Source organism: Perna viridis, chromosome 2 (genome assembly GCF_037379345.1).
Source record: "Perna viridis isolate PV_CMFRI_1.1 ecotype Kerala chromosome 2, ASM3737934v1, whole genome shotgun sequence".
NCBI lineage: Eukaryota > Metazoa > Mollusca > Bivalvia > Mytilida > Mytilidae > Perna > Perna viridis.
The window spans coordinates 41,581,025-41,599,076 of record NC_142446.1 but is presented as its reverse complement, the minus strand read 5'-3'; the positions used below and the strand labels follow the sequence as shown (position 1 = coordinate 41,599,076).

General features: G+C 34.6%; 1 protein-coding gene across 1 annotated transcript; it reads right to left on the bottom strand.

Moving 5' to 3' along the window:
• Window positions 1-10,811, bottom strand: LOC148625110 (UNC5C-like protein). Its single transcript, XM_088568401.1, has 5 exons — window positions 10,669-10,811; window positions 4,122-5,540; window positions 2,775-2,918; window positions 2,191-2,352; window positions 1-780 (listed from the first exon to the last, which is right to left on the bottom strand). Exons 1-5 carry the CDS (start codon window positions 10,675-10,677, stop codon window positions 463-465), a joined length of 2,052 nt encoding a protein of 683 aa, XP_088424527.1. The 5' UTR covers window positions 10,678-10,811; the 3' UTR covers window positions 1-462.
• Window positions 10,812-18,052: the final 7,241 nt, after the last annotated feature.

The window sequence follows — 18,052 nt, the reverse complement described above, 5'->3', positions numbered from 1 at the left end:
TTTTACATTCTAATTCATTTAATTTTAATCAACAAAGATCCATTCAAAAGTACTCCATCTCCAACCTCTTGTCAGTACGTATGCCTGCTGAAATGTTCTAATTTCTCGAATAAACTATTTGTATATTCGAGAAATTATCAAGTTGTCTACAAATGCTAAGACGCATATGTTTAGCTTGGAATGAAAGGCCCGTGAGACCATTAATAGTCATCAATACTAGAAAGGAAATAAAAAGAGGAGTACTGAGTACCAATCAGGAATCCATGTTATCAATTTATAACAGCAAGAAAAAATGATTGGACACGTTTGAAATCAATGTTCTTTCTTTTCAGTTATGTTGTTTTTTTTTGCAATTTGACGATCATTTGAGGCATAAAAATAAAAAAAAATAAATAAATTGATTCAGTACAAGAGTACTTTGATTAATTATATATATATATATATAAATTTAAGTAGAAAATTCTAGAAATCCTCTACTTCATTACTCCTGGCTGCGTTTTCAATGACGGATGCAGCATCTAATCTCCCCATGGACACAAGGCATGGGTGTAAGTCTCTTAAAAAATTCCCATCCCCAATCCATTGCTCTAAAATTGTTTCTGTTGGACTTTTTGTCGTCAGCATTTGTTGTAACCACCGTATTTGTTCCGAAGAATAGCCGAGTTTTTCAGCCAGTAACCTATAGTCTTTATCCCCAGCTAGGTCTAATTTGAGCAATAGTCCCTGTATCACTTTCCTTTGTTTTTCACTTGGATTCCTTTCCAATGCAAGGGGTGAAACCTAAACAATTAAAAGACATGCGATCAATGCACTGACTTTCATTGTTGTATTCATAAAGTTACTGCTCTATTTTAACCCTCAGTAGGTGTTGATTGTTTTATCACATGCGATACATAGATACTGTCGCTGACTGTATGTATCTTTCAGTAATTCATGTACCCATTGTTGACAGACATCATAATTTTAAATTGCTTTATGACTGACGATTTTCCCCCCTAAATTCTGTTGCAGTAAAGACAATAAAGGTGCCTCGACGCAATAAAACTCCGATGTACGAAGTAATCTCGAACTATTTTATAACAAGATGTTCTACCGAGTTTCAATTTTCCCGCGGTTCATAACTTTTTTTAAACCAAGTCAGTGTCACTGTTGTGGAGATCTTTGTATACTGGTGATATTTAATCGAAATAATTTCATCTTAGGAGATAACAGTGATTTATTTGAAGATTTTGAAGCACCAATCGTGCTAATTAAATTTACTAGCGATGTTAAAGAAGAGTCAAGTTAACGGTTATGTTCTTTATTGACGACTTCAAATCGTCAAATACAATACAGTCATTCATAATATATCAGTGAAGTTAATAACTAAAATCTTTTAAGTAGCAGACCACATAAAATTCAGACACTGTCAACGGTAAAGTGATTCGTGATGAAGGAAAACCTACCAAACAAACGATGCTTTTTCAGTCTACATATGCCATACTTTCAGATAACAATAACCATTTTTGCTTTCAGATCTGCATTTTTTAGAAAATCACACATTTATCTCCCACTAAAACCAACCAAATGGAACCAAATCAAGAACGATAAATCTTGCGAAGTGTCAATTTCATGTACAATCTATATAATTTTTATCTTAAAAGCGCAACATCCAAATGAAAAACTAAGACTGGCTGTGTGATCAGTAACTGTTTCTGAACAAGAAATAAAATTGAATCCGGTGTGTTTTTGACATGCATGAATCACCTTCTGTCTGACTTTTAAAAAGACTGCTACTTAAAACATGCTTGCGTTAAAACTTCAGACAGTAATTGACACTTTGAAATCTACGGTGTTACATTGTATCCAATGAAATTCTACGTTACAACAAATATTGCATTACATTAGTGAGTGGTCCTCAAGTCGTTTTAGCAAGCATGTAAACTGAGTTTCTATTCATGTGCTGTGCGTTATTCTATGGGTTATAGTAACTACATACAGGTTGAGATACATTTTTGTAGAAAAAGATGAAAATGACCAGTTCGTTCCACAGAATGATGTCTCTAGGCAAGCTTATTAACGCATAAAGTTGTAAGTTAACTCGAAAGTTGAAATATAGGGAAATTGAAATATTGTTCGCATTGAGTTAGTAACGAAAATATTGGATATGGTCATCTCGAGTGTAAAATTCTGATTGAAATGAACACTTACTATGCGATACTCATCCGCCACTTTTAACGTCTGTTGTGAATCTGTACCGTTTTGGGCATACGCGAACTGGCACACAATTTTTCTATCAGAATTTCCTGACGGATGAAACAAAAATTTGCAGGATGGTGATAGGCTGTGCCATATACTATTGAAGTCAATTTTCTGCAAAACAAAAATTGTGTAAGTCATGTGTATAATGCAACAAAAAGTGTCTACAGACGGAGGGACGAAAGAACAAACAATATTAGTGCAATTATCTTTAAATTCTTTAAAGTCTTTATATCTGGGATATAATTTTACATATATCTAAGAGGGGTTTTGTAATGTTCAAATGATTTTTGCTGCATATTTATTTTGAAAACGTTTATGAAGTCCCACATGCCCTTTAGAAAGTTAAGAGATTACATCCAGGCAAAACTTGATTTGTTTAAATTGCTTGTTTTTGGCTACAATACTGTTGCAGATTCAGAAAACTCGACTGGGGTAAAATATTTTTATCCATCAGAAAAGTTGTAATGTGTCAAATTCTTTTATCATTCTATTTGAGTGAAAACACCACACTCTAATTTACATGACGTACCCACCTGAGATTGACAGCCATCATTTTCCCAACCATTTGTTAGTTTGGTTAAATTGACTATTACATCCTCACCATTTTCATGAATAAACAAAGGTTGAGGAACGTCTGCTTGTTTTTCATTTAAGCTCCTAGCATGACTAATGATATTCTGAAAAAAATTTCGATTATAAAACTTCAGCACGAAACTTCAAGTACTGTAATTGAACAGAATAACTTCTACAAATAGGTACCGTATAAATCTTGTTTTACTTGCTGAAAGGTTTCAGTTCTAATATCAGAAACATGGAATAAGAGAAACGTTACGGTAGTGTTCTCTTATTATTGCATGACACAGTTTGCAATACAAGATTACTTGTATAAATACATCACTGTCACGGATGTTTGTTTTGACTAGGTAATTGTTCGATTCTGGTCCATGCTCCCAGTTTTTAGTGGAGTCCGAGTTGCTCATTTGCTTTTGCTACTTTGGATGTATGATTTTAGTTACTTTATGTTCTTTGTTGTGTATGTCTGTTTTCCATGACTGACCTTTGTCCCTGAATTACATTCTTTTGATTAGCGCTGTAACCTTGGTTTCATTAATTACTCTTTATGTTGACAAGATTATATAAAGTATGGGTGCTTTAGACAGGATTTTGTATAAACAAAAATCCTCACTCCTTACAAATAAAACTTGAAATATCAGTAATTCTATATAATTTGTGACAATGCATTTTTTCTTAGCTTTTGAATCTAAGGTCACCTTAGGACAATCTATAAGTCAAGTATCGAATTCGGAGAAGAATGGATTACGTTGGCAAGTTCTACTTCCCGAAATACAAGACGATAATAACGCAGATGTTTGCCTTTTAGAAAGCAACTTTTTTCGAATCCCCATCCAAAACATTTATTAATATAATAATAATACTTGAAAAGACTATGTGAACACACGTCACGTTTGAACCTTGATGATCAGTTACATGGTGCAATTTAAAAGAAGTTATCTCATTTGAGCAATTGTGATTTCATAAAGATAAAAGAACATAAAAAAACACCTTGTTGCTTTGAATGAGTAGCCAAAAAAAAAAAAAAAATGGAAAGCGAAATTTGTATTTGATAAAATTTCCAGTATTCGATAACTTTCTATTTTTTAGAAGGACACCAATTGTGGTATGACGGAGTATCAAACTACTACTAGTTAACGAGTTCGCAGGCCTTCAAGTTCACTAGATCTTACTCAGAACTTGAAAGGCACGTTCATATAAATGTTTCTTGAAATTCTTACACATAAATACTCCTATTATGAACATCATTGGTGCATAACCCTAAACTCTTGGAGTTTAAGGACATCTACCGGAATAAATTACGTTACCTTCATTTCCGATGAGTCATTTTCATAGTTGTTTATACAGTATATCCTTACTGAATACATTTTATTTACTTGAAAGGGCGACGCAAACGCTAAAATCTTTACAGCTTTTATTGCCATTTTGCCTCGAATACCCTCACCAACCAACGTGTATAGTGTGAAGTGTTTAAGTTGTATAGTAACTTGGTGATCAGAAATGGCTATATTTGAGTAATCACCATTAGTTAGTTCTCGCCATTCTGAGTTTGTCTGCTGCAAGTCATTGTCTCTACAATATACAGACAATTTCCAATTATCCTGATGACAAACAGCACTATGCGGAAAAGACAATTGTACAGGTTTCAAAAACGTTATCGATGGCTGGCAAACCACAACGGGGCTTAACATTGTAAGGGTTTTAGAAAGGTTTGGATACAAAGAGGAATCCCAAGTGATTCCGAGTGTCATTTGCACCTCATTTTCAACAGCACCTTCTGGGATGACAAGCTTAACTCCTAAAATTTCTAGGGTTCCTCCACTCTTATCTATTTTTCTATGAAGAAAGGCAGCTTGATGCGGCACATTGTTTTCTTCGATAGATTCTTGTATGTTATAAAGCATTGATGTTGGTCTCGCTATAGCATCTTGTCTGGTGAAATGCCTTCGCTTTTCTTTTTGAAAGTCTATAATATCAATATCATCTATGCCAACTATGTCTGAAGTGTGTGTTGTTTCTTTGTAGAAGTTTTGAGCAATTGCAACGACTTGGGAGTCCGGCTCAATATTACCATAAACATTAGCTGTCTCCTGTTGATAAACAGTGTTCTTTCTCTTCATACTGATTGTAAACTGAGGACCAGATAACCTTGATCTGGCATCATAGCTTGTTGGGACTTCACTATCGGCATTTCCCACACTTTTTGGGAATGTATTTTCACTTGGATCTGTGCTTTCTAAAGAAACATCTGGAGTGATGAAATCGGCGAAAGTATTACTAGCTAAGACGGACGAATAACATACACAATCACTAAAATTAACTCTTTTTCTGCTGCTTTCATTTTCAGTAACTCGTTCACAATGTGTATCTGAATTGTCTTCATTATTTTCTTCACATTCATGTTCGTTTGGCGACTGTTGAAGACGCATATCTCCATTTTGTTTATTCTTACACTCAACATGTTTCCTTACAACTTCGTTTTCCTCTTGTTTAATGGGTCTTATATTAGGAACAATTTCGGGACGACCTCGTTCGTCTTCAATAACATGAATATCATTTTCATGCAAAGTGTTATCAAAGTTTCTCTGTTCTCTGCTTACATTGTTGTCGACCTTAAATTCAAGATTTTGGAATGAACGGTAAAAGATGATTAAGAAAACAAGATTTGCAACTCCAATAGATAACGTTGCCGCACCAATTGCTATGGAAGCGCATAATCCAGTTTCCTGTAAAACAAATATAAAATGCTATCAGAAAAAAAACAAAACAAAATACAAAACAAAACAATTCAGAAAATGCTTTCTTGTTGTGAACTAGTTTAGTTTTGTTGTCTACATTTACAAGAAGTATTTAGAAAAGGTATTAAACCAGTGCCACATCGCTGCAAATGTTTGCGCCAAGTTGGTCTTTAAAGTTAAGGCTATAATATAATCCACATTTCTTTCCGCTGAACCAGTATAATTGTATCATTGGCTAGTCTGCTTTGGAAATTGACTGAGCTGTTTTTTTCATTTAATACAGTCGGTGCACATTGGGTTAATTTTATTATTGTTGTTTCTGAAACATTTCCGGTTTTCACTTTTTTCTCTATAAAATACGACCAAAAAAATTACCTAAATCGCATCAATAACTCGACACAAATTTTACAAATTGGCGACATTTGCTTCGGATGGTCATTTACCCTAAGTTTAGGCCCTCCCCTACTATAACGAATTGAGAGAAGGAACTGCTAAGGTCACATGTCATTTACCTGTCTAATGTTTTGCAACGAGTAAAGCGCATCCAGAACGATTTTAACGAACGAAGAACGAACACAAACTAAATATGTATTGGGTTCTAACGTTCTGTATACGTTTCGCTAAAGATCAAAACGTATAGAAAACGGGTAATTAACGAATGGAACGAACGCATAGCGAATGCATAACAAATCTAATTAAATTACATTGCATTCTTTAAATAGAGTGCATGAAGAAAAATAGTCGTTATTTGGGAAAATGCAGTATAAAAGAAGGACACAGCAAGGTGTTATATTCTTATGAATAAAGTGAACAAGGAAAAGAAAATGGCTGAATTTTCAATTCAATGCATGTCGCGCGAAATCTTTATTGCTTAAAAACGAGTGGTTATCTTTGATACGAGATTGTCTTACTCTTTTTGATATTTTCCAGTTATAAAAGCATGTCTGATAACAAGAGTCTTCCTATATGATTGTTTAACAGGGCTTCATTGTGGATATTTTTTTTATTGACCGCTTGTTTCGTTGCACTGCAGACGTTGTTGTTAAAACTCGATTGCGGAAGTTTCATTGATATGCTGGCTATACTCTCTTACAAGAATCCTATTGTTACAACCCTTCGATGTAAGACACTTACAAACATGTACATCCGTGTTTAAAAATTCTATTATCTAGTGGCTACACTTAAAAAGGTCATGGCGTGGCCATAAGAATTACCCAGGCATTGGATAGATAAGTATGTCATTGCTCTCTGTCTTGATTCCAACAATAATTCCTGATGGTTGTATGCATTTTTCAACATTTTATATTTGATAAACATATATTAAATGTCCTCTTCCTCTCTTCACAATGTTTTGATTTCGGAACAAAAGTATTAAAAGTAACCAGTATATTCTAGTCATTTTTTCTTACTAAACCCTCTGAAAGCGTTCTGTAAACGGATTTAATTTTCTAATAACGGGCAACAAACGGATACCAAATGTTTAAAACAATCACCGAACGCTCTCTGAACGTTTTCGCCAATTCGTTGATGCTCGTAGAGAATTTTCATGCTTGCACAAAAATTCTTAATGTTAAGAACGCAAACGAATTGAAACATTCTCAAACGAATAATAGCGAACAAGAATGAACACAAAATGAATGCTAGACGAAGTCCGAACAAGCTTGTGCGTCCCCTGAACTTTTTACAAAATTGCAGTTTGTTGACCTATTCGTTCAAGGATAAAGGCCTCTTATGTACATTTAAGTGCCATGTCTACAAACGTGTATTCGTCATAAGGTAATAAACTGGTTTATAATCAACTCCTATATTAACATAAAATAAAAAATGGGCAAAATATTTAAACTAAGGTTTTTGCGTAGCCACTAATTCTACTTCTGTTAGATTCAGATGGTAAACAGAAAATACCACAAAATACATAAAATATTTTTTTTTTATAGATTACAACATTATTTACATTTGTTGGCGCTTTTGTACATGTATGTCTGCCATTGGCTTTGTCTTATACCATATTTTCACTTTTCAAGTTTATTCTTACTAATAGAAAAATATAAATTGAAAGGTACCACATGGACCAATAGGATATGAAATGTACCAAATGGACCAATAGGATATTATACAACATAAGTATGATCAAATCAAAGTTTGCATTCAAAGGGGAGTATTTTAATAATGAAAACAAACAAAAATATAATTACTTCATTTGATAGATAAATAGATGCATGCCGTTATTCATAGGTAAAACTAGTAAGAAGATTAGGAAGAATACTTAAGCAGTAACTCAATGTAAATTGATTGCATACAGATATAGCATCACAAAAAATAAGCTTTAGATTAAAAAACACGGTCAAACAAAAAAGTTAAATTAAAAAAAGCACAAACTCCCATTTTCTGCTTTGATTATTAACTTTTACGGTTGAATCATAGAGATAAAAAAATGTGGTTAAACGATAGCCGGAAAGCTGCTTTTGGTTTGATGTTCTTAGTTATAAGGATGTAACACTTAGAATTAAAGTACTCAATCCGGTATGGAACAGCAGGACGAGAGGAAATCTTCACGTACAAAAATTAAAATTAGCTTAAGAGTTAAATTACCCATTAAACATACTGATATCTCATTAAGAGCATACAAAAATACTAAAAATTAAATGTTTGTAAAAAGATACGAGAATATAAAAGTTTCAACCCAAAAAGCCCTTATAATTCCTCAGAAATGCTAGACTACCCTGGAACTCCTATTGCCACTATGGATACTGGATATTTGGCTACTATGGATACGGCTAGCCATTAAACCTTGTTTAACCCACCATTTCACTTTAAAATTCCTGTACCAAGTCAGGAAAATAGATGCTATTTCAAATTTTCCGGTTTAACTGGACTTTGCCAGTCCATGTATTATTTTTGAATATGTTCCTCCGATTTGTGATTATGAGTTCGGCATTTTATATTGTTATTACCTTCATTTAAGTCAGCAACTAGGTTGTAAACATGTACATCTCTTAACAAGAATAAGGCCTTTCAAATTAATTTTGTATTTATTATAGCGAGCGATATTTTTCGTTTCTTTTTCCTTAAAACGTATGATATGCCGCGAAATTGATAATACCGAACGGTAATAACAATTGACAATTATTTCCTTCTATTTCATATGTTTTAAAATCAAAATCAACGGATAGAGGATCCAGTTAATGATCATATAATAATAATAATAATAATAATAATTATTATTATTAATTTGATCCCCTATCCTACATAATAACATCTAAATGAACTGTCCCGTACTACCATACATCGTGTACTAAGTTACAGCCCTAGATTAATCCTACAAGGAGGAATAATCCGGCCAGCGAAAGCTATATTTTTATATAGCCTAGCTGGCCGAGTGGTCTAGGGCGCTGGACTTTGCGCAGGCGGTGTTGCCATAGATGTCACAGCGGTACGAGTTCGAGTCCCGCGGAGGGAACGACTAAAAATTTGCATCGCAAATTTGACAGTTCTAACATCGTTGGGAATTTTTCAGACCTTTCTATACGTTTACATATCTTCCCTGTATCAGTTTGATCCGATGGAGCAATGTAGCGAATAGAGTCGTCACATTCTAAGACGTTCTGATCTTTAGTGCCCATAAATGTCTGAATATTTTTTGGACATTGTTACATTGTTAGTTTAGCACACGCAAAGCATACACAGACACAGTCTATTACGGTAAACAAGTTAATGATTATGGACAATTGATGGTTGTGTTATAACTTAGTCTGAAGGAACATATCTTGGGAAACACACCAATGTTAACACAAATAAATGCAAGAAGTTAAATATATAAAGAAACATAAAGGTATTTTAGTGGTTAACAATAATTCTCGTTTACATTTCAATCGATCTATTTGTTTCATATTTAAATCAACCAATAAAACGTTGCTTTATATTTTATATTCATACATTCAACAGATTGATTGATTGATTGTGGATTAACGTCATATGGTTCTTACAATCAACCACAATGAATTATCATATCATACTCTTTCCGTTCAGAGTTTAGTATAATGTTGGAGTATCAAAAACTCTCTATACAACGAAAACATACAATGTAAACATAAAATGTAAACTATCTTATTTCGTTTTTCAGTTTAATCAGTGAGTAAATCTTCCTTACACACCTTTCTTCGTAAGGGGTGGGCGGGTGTGAAATATTTTTCAATTACAAAAACACTTAGACTTGTAATTTTATAGTCTTTAGTAAAATAATTCATGATCAATTACATATTTATTGCTTGGCTGACGTATTAATAATCAAGCTTGAAACTATCTTTATCTAAAAAGATTTAAAAAATAATATGTTAGTCATATCAACTCTGAATGGTAAATCATCTTAAGTGCTGGTATGTGGTCAGATAGGTAGGATTTAACATATTTGTTTTACATTTTAATCAATTTATTCAGCAACAGTAGCGTATTTCGTACAGTACAAAACAACGACGACGACTAAAATCATAAGACAGTAGACCGTATGCAAGAAATACAACTTTATTTTCTTTATACTAAGTGCAAGTCTTTTACGAATAATACAAAAATCATAATAATATATAATATATAACGCATAAATGCATGTCAATACACCAACCTGCCAACATGAAGTCACTATTCGGAGTAATATATGAAAATTGCCTTTCGAAATTGGCAGCCCTTAAAATGACGTTATATTTTAAGACAAAGACTAGGTCGAAATGTCTTCCTTGTCCTTCCACGAACTAAACATACGTAGGTACTTAACTTATTACACAATACAGTACACACTATTCATAACATTGGCATTTTGCGTTTAACAACCAACTCCGAGCAATTAAGTTTCATTTGTGTCTTGCTTCTGCTGCCGGGGTTTTAAAAATTGGTCTCAAATGCTTCAATATATCGAAAAAATGAAAATTTTGAACTAGCTGTTCATGTATATTTTATACCATGTGAAAACGAATGAACATGATAAACAGGAAACATTCCTTTTTTAAACGAACAACAGAAAGATTAAATGTGATTAGCTTACACCATAGAAAGCTACACAATCGTTATAGACTACCGACCATAAATAAAGCGAATACACCAATAAAAAATGTGTGATACTTACTACATCCATATCATGTGTAATTATTGAAGACGTCAGTGGCAAACATCGTCAAAAAAAATCTTCCGGATATTTAAAAATATCATCGAGGAAGCTCTCGGTTAATTTTAAAATTGTTTAAAGTTAAAAATTGTGCGGACCATTCACATGTTAGCTTGCAATTCTTTTTACTTAAATCCCACTATCCTTTACGGGTGAATGAAGAATACATATAAAATATGAAAATGTGGTGGTACAGAAATAATCGTGTTACGGAAATTATATTAAAAGTGCTATCTGACGACTGTTGAAGATGGTATATCAACTCCAACACTTTTCTAATTAATTGCGAATGTTACATTGATTCGGGGCCAGCGACAAAGGATGCTGGGACAAGGATATACTGCCAATTAATAAAATAGTTATTTCGAGAGTTCGAAAAGAACCCTTATGTCATAAATGTTTCTCTTCGACCGCACTTGATCTTTGACGAGCATCAAGGCGGGTGTCCAAGGAGAAGCAGAACCTAGTCACCTTTCCGGAGCGTATGCTTCGTACCTAGTATTGTACAATCTATTCTCTAAGCTTTTTTTAACGATTTCTCCTCGTTTGAACTTTCGCTATTGGTGCTTTGATGGTGTTTAATTGTAAAATTGGTCACTAAAGGCCCTATTACACTGTATCAAATTTAGCAAATGAACTGCTTTTATCTTACTTGTCACTTGAAGACCTTCTGTTCTGAACGAGCTAAAAACGACTACATAATGAGTAAAGCGCATTAAAAACGACTTTTAACAAAGAACGAATACAAAAGCGAATAATGGATAACATCGTACTGTGAACCTAACTATCCATTTAAAAGAGAAGACATCATATTTTGTGTCGCTTCTCTTCCTACCACGATAAATTAATCATCATGCATTGGTATGCTATATGTACCATGCATATTTGTATTTGCCGTCCTCGCTTATGATTATTCCGTTTGGGTTATTTTAGGAGAAAAACAAAACAAAAAAATCTTCCGGATATTGTTTCCGTCATCGAACGGACTTTTAAGTTACAGACAACACTTCCGTTCCGTCATAAATAATAAAGGGAACCAAGATTCTAGCGGAAATCAAAAGAATGTAATCCAGGGACAAAGACAAGGCATGGAAAACAAACAAACACATCAAAGAATATAAAATAACTATATCAATATATAAAATAACTAAAATAATATATTTAAAGTAACAATGGTAAATGAGAAATGCAAGTCGGACTCCACAAAAAAACTGGGAGCATGGACCAGGTGCACTGGTAGGGTAAGGGTCCTGTTTTGGAAAGTCCCACCGAGTTGCTCACAAAAGCCAAGTCCATAGTACACGAGAGAAAAATGACACATTGAACAAATCGGTTTTCATGATTGATTGATAGTTGGGATTTAACGTCCGAGCAGCAATATTCCAGCTATATTCAGACGATGAACATGAAATGGATGATAAAATGAACATGAATGATAATGAAAAGAAACAAGGGATGGGACACAAGGACAATAGGGTCTACAAATTTAGGTTGCCACTAGAAAAAGGGGGATGGGTAGGGTTGGGCAATTTAGCCTCCTGTGGCGGAGCACAAAGGTTCCTACTCCTATCGAATACCACAGCAGGGTTCTTTGACGTGCGAAGAACGTGGCATCTTTCCCAACACGGTGCACCACTATGGTTTGCGGTCAGGTTTTCCGTATTATAGCCTGACAACCCCAGCATGTAACACGCCAGGGGTACTCCATTCCACCACCTGGGACACACATCCCAGTTGCTCTGTGGGCAGAGCGCCTAGCCCCCGGCTAGGTTTCTGAGCACTATTTAGTCGCCTTATACGACAAGCTTAGCGCTGCTGCAGGCCTATTCTTTTAACGGGGCTGCAGGTGTTGGAGGGATGTTGCCACAGATGAAAGAAAAGTTGACAATACGGAATGAAAAGTCATCGTGTTTGTCGTATAGTTTGGTCAATAGTTCCATTTACCAGCGATCTCAAAATGCAAGATATGAAGCTGAGTACACACTGTCTGTAGTACCCTTAACCTCAAGTTCTTTGGGGGTAGATGCGATATATAAAATCCCCAAAACTTGGATTATTTAATGACAATGCGTCATAGCTAAACGATTTTCCATCTTTTGGAAAAGATCAGCTATAAAGTCAGCCTCATAAGAGTGAAGGAATAGGTCAGCAAGTAGAGGAGCACAATCTGTTCCCTTTGGAGTGCTGACCAATTGTTGAAAAATGCGTCCACCACACTGAACAAAGATGTTGTCGATAAAAAATTCCAGCATTTTGAAAACTTCTTCTGTATATTTAGAAGATGATTTTGAATTGTTTTTACAAAGTAAGAGGAATCTCTACCAAGAACTACATATTTGTATCTAGATGTACCATCTTTTTTTGGAGTAACAACGATGTTTAATTATTTTGAGTTGGGATTTTAACTGAGTATGGGAAATAGAAGTATAAAGAATTGAAAAGTCACAGGTTTTAATGCTATTGTATTCTGCTAATAATTTTGAATTGAGGGTTTCCAGAAGACCTTTCGACTTTTTCAGGATCCACATAGAATTAACACCATTACCTGAGTAACACGTGTCGTGGTAGGAGTGGAGACCCTCTTTGACAACTGTGGAAGCAGTATAGGTCTTATTACTGCACCTGTTTTATCTATGTTTTATTTAATTTTTGTTCACTTACAAGCAACCTTAAATTCCTAACATGATGACATACAATTTGTTGGATACGTGAGCTACAGGAATCGGTATCAAACAATTCTTCGGTCCCTGGAAGTGTTAAAAATACGATTTCTTGGACCCAAGGAATCAGTGCATTGTGTAACGCATTAACTTATGGTTCCGTTAACAGGTCTGCACACCTCTATATGAAAAATGACTTTTTAACAAGACATTCATGGATTTCTCCAGTCATAAAATCTTTTGGAGTAGTTCACTTTACAATAGTTTACATACTTTCAACCCCGCTCTAAATACCCGCAATATCGCAGGTATGCTCTAGTATTGATAACGGTCCGAATGCATTGAAAATGAGTAGTTAACGAATGGAATGCACGCATTCAGAACGCAAAACGAATGTAATTTACTAGCATTTTATTTTGGAAATAGATTTGTAGATGTTTTGAGAAAGTAAAATGAAGAAATCTAAAAGAAAGAGAACAACTAGACGTTATTGTCTAAGTATGAACATGTCATAAGTTAAGAAAAAATTAATGATATCCAACACATTCACTCACTTTAAGTCTTTAAATACTGGTTTTGCTGCCGTTCCATTTATTTTTCCGACGCAGTCGGTATAGTTTCGCTTTTCTTACCCTTTGACCTTAAGGACGCTCTTCTATTGAAACGAAAGTCACCTGATCGCAATTCTGTTTCCCGATTGGCCAAATACCGATTACTTAGTGGCGTTAGAAAAAAAAATTAAAATGGTTATTTTCTTGAATGAAATGTACAAACCTATAAGTAAAGAAGAACAAAATTTTACTGCGTCTGTTATCTTTTTAAAACTGCATTAGCTGCCAAATTTGTTCAGTTTTGATTCTATTGAATTTGCTGATAAAATAAAATAAGTTTGTAGTAATGCAATTGAAGCAATAAATGTCGATAATACCTACAGAATATTGTAAAAACAACGTTTTTTCAATCAAAGAAGATCGATATTTCAGATCTAATTATTTTTCGCCTTTACTTCCGAAGATTGCCGACAGGACATTAACCCGGGTTAAAAATACTCTAACCTTGGTAAAAAAATAACAATAACGGATACACAGGTAAGCACGTGTCTTGTTTACATTTCATTTCATCCATTTCTTGATCAGTTTTCAAATACATAATGACAGTGCCCCGTGCAGGTCCGGGTGTTAAAAGAATAGGCCTGCAGCAGCGCTAAGCTTGTCGTATAAGGCGACTAAATAGTGCTCAGAAACCTAGCCGGGGGCTAGGCGCTCTGCCCACAGAGCAACTGGGATGTGTGCCCCAGGTGGTGGAATGGGGTACCCCTGGCGTGTTGCATGCTGGGGTTGTCAGGCTATAATACGGAAAACCTGACCGCAAACCATAGTGGTGCACCGTGTTGGGAAAGATGCCACGTTCCTCGCACGTTAAAGAACCCTGCTGTGGTATTCGATAGGAGTAGGAACCTTAGCGCTCCGCCACAGGAAGCTAAATTGCCCAACCTTACCCACCCCCCTTTTTCCAGTGGCAATCAAAATTTGTCGACCCTATGATCCTTGTGACCCATCCTTTAATTCTTCATTTCATGTTCATTTTATCATCCATTTCATGTTCATTGTCTGAATATAGCTGAAATATTGCTGCTCGGACGTTAAACCCCAACAAACAAACAAACAAATATAATGACAGTTACTGACCATATTTGTGCCACATTATATCAAAATACGTAAATTTCAAAAGAATCCTTGCATTATATTCGAACTTTTTTCTTTTATGGCTTGAGTTAGACGGTCTTCCTTGCCATTGATTAACCATGTTCGCTTTGCAATCAGATTTGTTTTCTTTTTAAAAGCGACCCTTACAGCACATGCGTGAATTAAGGTCACCAGAAATCACGTGCATGCGAATTTATTTAGGTCGATTTTTTTGTCTTGCAAGACAATAAATATATAGACACCTATTTCATGTATTTAACCCACTTTATTTGTGGATATCGAATGAAATTATATAGAAAAAGTGCAATTTAGTAGAATTAAGGCATATTTCAACAATTTTTTTTTACGAAAATGACAGCTAATGCAGCTTTAAAGATAATACTCTTGCTTAAAGTTACATATCGGTTATTTTAAGGGCTGGTCTCTGACAACCGGAGTCATACATCATGTTGATTGGTTGACAAAACTTTTATTTTAAACTGACCGATTCTTAAACATCTCATAGACTTTCTGTCAAAACTCGACTGCGAGAGATTTCACTCTCATCTACAAGTGATTCATGGCTGCAACTCACCCATATAAGAAACTTACTTACATCAATGTTTAAAGAATAAGTATAAAGACTTTCATAGTCTTACTGTTTCACAAAGGCAGTGATGTTTCAACTATACTACATTGAATAGAATAATACAGTATTGTTTTCTCGAGATCTCAAACATGATAACACGTTTTGACAGATACTAATTATCTGTTTGCACGATTTTCAAGTTATTTGCAAAAACTGCCTTTTGACCCCTATGTTCTATTTTTAGTAACGGCGGCCATGTTTTTTACACGGATTAAAAATCCCAACGGTTATTATGGAATACCCTAAGAAGCAAATATGCAAACTTTCATTGAATTGTGTAAAATGGTTTTAGAAGAAGAGTTTCAAAGTTGTTCATGCAAAAAATGGCAAAACATGTGTTTTAGAGGCCGTTACTCCTACATCAAATGATGAATAATTGTTTTGAAAATTTCGGCATAGTTCCGTCTCATGATGCTAAACAAAACAATTATTACACTGCCAGAATTTTGCTTAAGGCAATAACTTTTGAGTTATTTGCAAAAAAACTGCCTCTGACCCCTGTGCTCTATTTTAGTAACAGGGGCCATGGATCAAAAATCCCAACTGTAATTTCGTGTGGGATACCCTTAGGAACAAATATGCCAACTTACAATGAATTCTGTAAAATGGTTTTTGAGAAAATTTTCAAAGTTGTACATGCGAAAAATGCCAAAAAGCTATTTCAGGGGCCACAAGTCCAATATCAGTAGACAAATTGTTTTGAAAATTTCGGTCTGTATTTTCAGAGGAGAGGATTTTCGAAAATTTGTCCACGACGACGACGGATACCAAGTGATGGCATAAGTTCACTTGGTGGTTGGCCAGGTGAGCTAAAAACTACAAAATTTTACAGTTAATCATGTTCGTTATTAGAAGTTTATCCTGTACTTGGATAGTCTATTCCACTCTCAGCATCAACAAAGCGGTATTAATTCTTGACTTTCTTGTTTTGTTAAATACATAGGCTTGAATTTATTATCTCTCTAAATGAATGCAGTGCTCAAGATTTAACTCATGAGCTTTTACTTAAGTTCCACGGTTGCTTTCGATAATTCAAAATTAAAAAAAAAAGAAAAAAAAAAGAAAAAAGAAAAAAAAAACACTCAGTATTCAAAAATATGTTAGTACTAGTATCGAGGTTTGTACTAGGGGACAACTTACCCTAACACTGAAACCGTGAACCATTGAAACCCTCTCCACTTACCGTGTTAAGTATCGAAATAAAGATACAAAAAGTAACACGTACATTGTGTATATTTAAACTGTAGTTTTCTTCTTTTTATTGGTCGATAACTGTTTTACAAAATTTTTAACGTTCGGAACGATAGCAACACTCTCAAGCGAATAGCAATAGCAAAACAATTACTAGGCGCAGACCGGACAATTTTGTGTTAACCTTAACAATGCCAGAGCTTTTAACAAAATCGTAGTGCTCTACCTTGACGACACCAGAGCCAGAGCGTTTAACAAAATCTCTATTCGTTGGTCAATTCGTAATAGTATAGGAGCCTTTACATGTCGTAGGACGCTTTTAAATTGTTAAAAAAAACTTTGTTCTGCAATATTCGGCATCCAATTTGACAATTTACTGGACAAACTTCATGCAAGATGTAGGTCATTTGGGTGTATATGGAACCCATGTCGAAAAATGATCGTCTAATTTGAGATCTAATATACATTCCATTATCACAGATACAACGGACCACTAATGAATTTCCTTCCATTTTAAACCGGCGATTAAAATGCATGTCATTTTTTTATCCACCGGGTGATGATTATTTTCCCGCCATCTTACATTTGAAGTTTTCTACCAATTTCATGGAAGGAACCGATTCTCCTTCAACGGATTCTTGCTTTCCTGTTTTTTTTTCACTTTAAGTTTCTTATTGTATTTTGCATCTGTAGATATCTTTCTCATCTTGTCCTTTCTTCTTTTTTGTTGTCGTTGCATTTTTTTCTTCTTTGGGTTTTTCACGTCTTTGTTTTTCCTTTTATTCATGTTTTTTGTTAAGTGTACTTCATCCGAAGGCAGTAGTCAATGCGACTTTATTTGCTCTTTGTTTTCTTTCTGCGGTTGTTTAGATTTTTATTTTTTAAGATCAAAGATTGTAATAATTTCCATGTTGAAAACTTCTATAAAACTTCACATGAATTTATTGAAACATTGTGCATCCGTGAATCAGACGACGAATGAATCGGTAGTGATGAGTGTTGGTTGTCCAGATATATAACGGGTTTATTTGTAATATGATCATTTTCCTTTGATTCGGAACTGTTCTCGGAGATGTTTTCGTTTCTGTCGTGATTAGATCAAGCAGGACCATCAATATCGAAGAGTGTAGCGAGAGCGTTTTCACTAGCCGTGATCAGTT